General features: G+C 54.0%; 1 protein-coding gene across 1 annotated transcript; it reads right to left on the bottom strand.

The window, feature by feature from the left end:
• Positions 1-576: 576 nt before the first annotated feature.
• LOC109475123 lies at positions 577-6,003 on the bottom strand. Its single transcript, XM_019775663.1, has 2 exons — positions 5,660-6,003; positions 577-1,875 (listed from the first exon to the last, which is right to left on the bottom strand). Exons 1-2 carry the CDS (start codon positions 5,997-5,999, stop codon positions 1,478-1,480), a joined length of 738 nt encoding a protein of 245 aa, XP_019631222.1. The 5' UTR covers positions 6,000-6,003; the 3' UTR covers positions 577-1,477.
• Between the last annotated feature and the right edge of the window lie 402 nt (positions 6,004-6,405).

The following is a 6,405-nucleotide window of genomic DNA, read 5'->3' as shown; positions in this document are numbered from 1 at the left end:
GAATTACACCACGCAATGAAGAAGAGTCCGACGGGTTGGCACTCGATGTCGTTTAATGCACATAAGGTTGATGGTTGTCACGGACATCGACGGCCTAGGGCTAATCCCTAGGGCAAACTATTATTGTGTTAACTTGAACAAGAGAGTAATAAGATTTAAGCGATAGGCTGAAGATGCCTGTTAGAAGTTCTAAGTTTTAGTTTAAGCGAGAACGCTCGTGAAGTGTAAACATTGCTGCAGTTGATCGCAGTATTTGTGCGGACAAGTGTCTTAAAAGTCCTGGCAGTAATTGATATAATAAAAAACAGGGATGTTAAAAAAAAAAACAAAGATTTACGCTACGATTTAGTGCGGAGACGTTAATATCGTACTCGAGGCCAACGGGCCTTACTAATGGTAACTAATAGTAATATTTGGTAGAAACTAACATAAGAAGTTGTAGAATATAACAGTCGGTGTCTTAACGTAATCTTGACTTAATCTTAACTTAAAGGTAGTTATGTTGTTGCATGCATTGAGAATGAAGAGTTCTGTGTTTGTCGCTTTGGTGTAGACGATGCTGGGGCGGGATGGTGGTTTTGGAAGAGTTCGCTGAGTCGTGTCCCTTCGAGGCGGTAGCCGCGCCGTGTGTGGTCAAGACGCTCTGCTACCGGAAGTTGCGTGTCTCAGGTCACGTGATGCTGGCGGGTGAAATTCCCCGGTATGACCCCGATTGGCCATACCAACACAATTACACCACGCAATGAAGAAGAGTCCGACGGGTTGGCACTCGATGTCGTTTAATGCACATAAGGTTGATGGTTGTCACGGACATCGACGGCCAAGCCGAGCGCATGCGAGGTGTGTGCCAAGAAGGAGGAAGGGACCGCGTTAGGAGAGTCAGGTGGTGCGGAGTAAGAGAAGTCGGCGCATAGCTGCAGGTAGGCGGAGTCGTTGTGCCATGGAGAGCTTGAGGTACAGGAGATCGGCGTTCGATCGCCAATCCCCGTGTTGCTGGCGTAATTCCCGGGGCACCCCAGCTTCGAATGCTAAGGTGTACGCCCCCGCGTCGTAAGTCGTGTATGGTGTACGAACTCGGTGGCAGGCCGGCTTGGGACAGGAGACGTTTGAAGGACTTCTCTAGAATAGAGGCGGTGACCGGTCGTGCGGGACGGTTTGTGGAAGGTGGGAGCAGGAAGGCTGGGGAGTCCGGGGTTGCTGGGACGAGATGTAGCATGTTTTTGTAGGCGCTGACTGGACAAAGGTTGGAACCTGGTATGGCCAGGATTGGTGCCAGGACTTCTCTCTCGTTGGCCTGTAACCGTTTTTGACCAGGAGATTCGAAGGACGAGACCCTCTGTGGCGACGGCGATGTCGCGACGACGCAGGTGTTTGTGCGGATCAAAGGCTTTAGTAGAGGACGGGACGAGGTTTGACTTTCGGAAGTATGCGAAGAAACCGAGGAGTAGGATCGCCCAGATGGTCGCGTCCTTGGAGGTTAGCGGGATCGATATGGCGATGTAGACGATTTAGTAATTCTGGGGTGACCGGTCTTGATTCCCGGGGTCGGTGCTGGAGAGTCTTTTTCAGGCCCCCGTAAGGTCTGCTTTATTTCGAAGGCTTGTAAGTCGAGGGAATAGACGCCGTTGAGTTGGTGAAGGAGCTTCACAGAGGAGAGGTAGTGCGAGATGCTGTCTGGACACTTCAGAGATCGCCCAAGGAACTGCGCGTAACACGAGAGGAGATGTGCTGTAGCCGGGAAGGCCGGTTTGTTGAAGTAGTGACAGAAGGCTAGGTAGGCCCGAAACTGTGTGCGGTGATTCGCCTGCGTCCCGACAGCGAAGGCCTGACGCTGCGTCTGCAGTGTGTCTCGTTCCAGCAACTTCCATGCCAGGGCTGTGGGAGGAAGAGAAGAAGAGACAACTGGTGAGGGGCGAGTTTCAGGTGGGTGAGGATAATAGTCTGGTCAAAGATACTTCCCAGGTGTTACCAGCTGTGTGCAAACTGGAAGGCATCTGGCGGCACCGTGACTTCCGTCCAGGTCTGGTTTTGAGTCTCTGATTGGAACCTCTGAACGTAGGCCGAGTCCAGGTGCCATCGGCTGAGTGAGTCCGCCAAACCATTGTCTGTACCAGGGATGTGGTGCGCGTGGAGGGAGAAATCTTTCACGGCTTGAAGGTAAACCAGCTCCCTGGCACAGGCTTGCATGAAGTGATCCTGAGAACGTCCTGAGTGGATGACATGTACTGTAGGGAGGTTGTCGCAGGCGATATTGACAGTGCAGCCTGCCCAGGCATTGCCCCATATTTTGCAGGCAACTATGATGGCGACCATCTCTAAGCGATGAATCGGGTGATTTGCCTGGAGGATCGCCGTGGGGAACCGGGTATGGAAGTACTCAGTCGAGAAGGTACCCCCGCATCCGGTCAGACATGCGTCTGTGGTGGGCGGTGCTGCGAGATGACGCCTGGTTGGGTCCGGGATGAGTGATACGCCGTTGTACTCGGGTAAGAAGTGATGCCACCAGTGTATGTCTTGTTTGAAGCTGCGGTTGAGACGTATTCGATGGTGCGCGCTCCGAAGCCCTTTAAGGGTGGAGATGATCCTCGACAGGAACACGCGTCCCCGGTGCCACACACGCTGTGATGAAGGACAGTTTTCCGAGTAGAGATTGAACCTCTGTCCTCGTTGCCCGTTTCTTTGTCTCCCAGGCCGCGAGCTCGTTGAGTGCTTCTGCGAGACGGTCCTGCGGAACCCGCTTTGTCATGGTTGCTGAGTTGTATTCGACTCCCAGGAAGGTCATACAGGTGGATGGTGGAGTGGCCTTGTCAGCGGATTCTTCCAAGCCTAGTCTCTGAAAGGTGTCCCCAAGGGCGCTGTAGGCGAGTTGGGCTGCATCGGGTGTGGCGACACCGCCAAAATCGTCGATATAGTTGGTGCAATGATGGCCTTGCTGAGCGTGGATGTAGGTGACGGCATTGGTTGTTCTTTGACAGGCCATGGCAGCGGTGCGCAAGCCGAAGGGAAAGGAGCTGTCGTAGTAGAGCTTGTCTCGCCACCTGTAACCGAGGAGGTAGTAATCGTGTGGATCCACTGGAATCTGTCGATAAGCGCGGCGGAGATCTCGTTTAAACATGTAGCAGCCGGGGCCCTTGTCCCGAATGAGGGTCTCGAACGCATCGTAGCTTGGTAGTGTAAGGATGAAGTCCTCTCCAAGGTATTGTTTCGCGGGTATGCCGTCATTGACCGAGGCTCCGGGAGGGAAACTTAAGTCCAGAACGACCCTTCGGCGGTTGGAACCTCGCTTCGAAACTGTTTGCAGTGGTGACGTCATGACGGAGGAATGCTCAAAGGGAGGTCGGTCGAAGGGACCGTGTGTGGCACCAAGACGCACTTCTGTCCGGATGTAATCGTCCACGGCGGAGTCGTAGACCAAGGCTGAGTTGTGATTTCGCTTCGATGGTNGTATTCGACTCCCAGGAAGGTCATACAGGTGGATGGTGGAGTGGCCTTGTCAGCGGATTCTTCCAAGCCTAGTCTCTGAAAAGGTGTCCCCAAGGGCGCTGTAGGCGAGTTGGGCTGCATCGGGTGTGGCGACACCGCCAAAATCGTCGATATAGTTGGTGCAATGATGGCCTTGCTGCGCGTGGATGTAGGTGACGGCATTGGTTGTTCTTTGACAGGCCATGGCAGCGGTGCGCAAGCCGAAGGGAAAGGAGCTGTCGTAGTAGAGCTTGTCTCGCCACCTGTAACCGAGGAGGTAGTAATCGTGTGGATCCACTGGAATCTGTCGATAAGCGCGGCGGAGATCTCGTTTAAACATGTAGCAGCCGGGGCCCTTGTCCCGAATGAGAGTCTCGAACGCATCGTAGCTTGGTAGTGTAAGGATGAAGTCCTCTCCAAGGTATTGTTTCGCGGGTATGCCGTCATTGACCGAGGCTCCGGGAGGGAAACTTAAGTCCAGAACGACCCTTCGGCGGTTGGAACCTCGCTTCGAAACTGTTTGCAGTGGTGACGTCATGACGGAGGAATGCTCAAAGGGAGGTCGGTCGAAGGGACCGTGTGTGGCACCAAGACGCACTTCTGTCCGGATGTAATCGTCCACGGCGGAGTCGTAGACCAAGGCTGAGTTGTGATTTCGCTTCGATGGTCTCAGCGGGGAAGTAGATGTGTAACCTAGCGGCCAGCCGAATTCGAGGAAATCGCAGAGAGCTGAATCGTGGTATGTGGCTAGAGCCTCTCTCCAAGCTGGAATGTTGAGTCTGGACGGCACGGCCAGTCGCAAGCCGCGGAAGTTGTACTGACCTGACTTATACACAGTGTCGTGCAAGGCTGTGTACGTGAGAGTTGGTGCCAAGGGCGGCTGCACTCGTTGGAGGGTTGAGCTGACGTTGCGGAAACCGAAGTCGAACTTAGTCCCTGAGATGCTTCAGCCTGAGGGTGTTGGGAAGTTCCGGGGCTCTCGGGGCGATCCCTCGGGGAATCGTTGTCCGCTTTGAAGGATTCGCTATCGCCGTAGCCCGTCCCTGTCCTGCTAACCCTGTTTTGAAGGAGAAGCGTTGGAGGAGTGTGGGGGAGTCTGTGCGTGTGAGAACTGTATCTTCACCTGCGTGTGAGACACTGCTACCTTGTTTGGCGTAGGTAATCTTGTCAGGGTGCGTGAATTGAGTTGTCAGGACAGAGGCTGCTGTGTTGGCTGTCAGACTGGGCCTCTCACAGTTTTGTCGATCCATCGGGGAAGTCGGGGTCCGCTGTGATGATATCGCCGTTGTGGAGGCCTGACTGTGGGCAGCTGCATCAGTTGATAGTTCTAAACCGTTTGTGTACTGGACGGTCACGGCTGGGATAATGTGAGGCAATGCGTATGCTTGGGTTGTTGTCTGTGCGTGAGCCGTGCCATCTCCTGTGGGAATGCGCAAACAAGGAAGATGAGAGATTTTTTCTGGCGTGTGACAATCTTGGGAGAGGTCGTTGTAAAGTGTCTCTGGTTGCAAGGATATCGGATCCGCCGTTGAAGGGAGCTGTAGTCATGCTCTCGATGCTTTGGCTGTCTGATAGGCATCGCGTTCTTGCTTGTTGGCATACTTGCACGATGTAGCTGGATGAGTCAGTGACACGTCTGGTCGGTACTTCGTGCAATACTTACATTTGTGGTGTAAGGTAATGCCGCTGGCACCCTGGTGATCGTTTTCTTCTGAGCAAGTGCCGGCATTGAACTTGAAGCAGGGGTTGAACTGGAGTGAACTTGCCTGTGACTGTCCCTTGGTGGACGAGGTAGTACTCTTGTTGGCCGTAGTGGCTGTTGATACTGCCGGGCGTCGTAAATACTCCTCCTTCAGCCTAGCCAGATGTGTTAGCACCTGTGTCGATTCGAGGTCAAACAAAGCCCTCTCTGCGTGGAGGAGCATCGTCCGGTAAAATGACCGGATGCCGGGAAAGGTGTAGACCTGGACATCTAACAGGAGATTGCGCAATATCAGAGATCTATTGTGGCGCTCAAGGACGCTTATCTTTGGGCTGAAGATGATGGCCAGCTCCCCAGAAATCAATTGATCCCATGTGATGTTATCTGCTGTGACCGGTGTAAGGCTATTGAAAACGAACTCGTGAGGCCAGTACACTTCTTTTACGACTTTGTCATGTACTTTTCTGCTGAGTCCGCTGAGCAGTTTGCGCTTACCTTTTCCAGGGTCGTCCTCGGTGACGGGTGCCTGTTCGAACTGCTCCTGCGTTGGTAGTTGTGCGCTGTGACGAAGCGTTGGCGCCGTCTGTTGTGCGAAATCCTCCCCCATGTAGTCGAGGACCGGATCGATTCCCGCCAGGCGGTTTAATGCCCGGATTTCAGTCAGGGAAGGCCGGTTCGGATCTCTAGTGGCTGTCTGTTGTCGTTTCTGTGCCAGGCCAAGATGGCGGTCCAGCTCTCGCGATATCGTGCGTGAGTCTCGCTCGACGACGCCTCGACGTGGAAGGGGGAGGGGGGTTGCCGATGCGTTGTCGGCGTCTTCACCCTCCAGGTTCATGTCGGCGATGTCTACCTGTAGCCTCTCGACCTCCCTAGTAACATCTCGCCATTCCTTCTGTACTGCGAGACGTAGGCGATCGCGAGGAGTGGAGACATCCTGTGGTTGATATGGTACGTCCCATTCGTCGTCCCGATAGCGTGCCGGGGGTCTGGTCTTTCTTTTTCCGGCTCCGAACATCGTGAGGAAAGGTCCGGAGCGTTGGGCAAGGCTTACGTCCAAGTTAGAAAGTGTCTTCAATGATCAGTTCGCTTTTTTGTTAGAGTTCGCTGAGTCGTGTCCCTTCGAGGCGGTAGCCGCGCCGTGTGTGGTCAAGACGCTCTGCTACCGGAAGTTGCGTGTCTCAGGTCACGTGATGCTGGCGGGTGAAATTCCCCGGTATGACCCCGATTGGCCATACCAACAC

The sequence above is a fragment of the Branchiostoma belcheri genome, unplaced genomic scaffold (genome assembly GCF_001625305.1).
Source record: "Branchiostoma belcheri isolate BF01 breed outbred unplaced genomic scaffold, Haploidv18h27 scaffold1025, whole genome shotgun sequence".
Taxonomy (NCBI): Eukaryota; Metazoa; Chordata; class Leptocardii; order Amphioxiformes; family Branchiostomatidae; genus Branchiostoma; species Branchiostoma belcheri.
The sequence above is the reverse complement of the archived record's forward strand: the minus strand, read 5'-3'. Positions and strand labels throughout refer to the sequence as shown.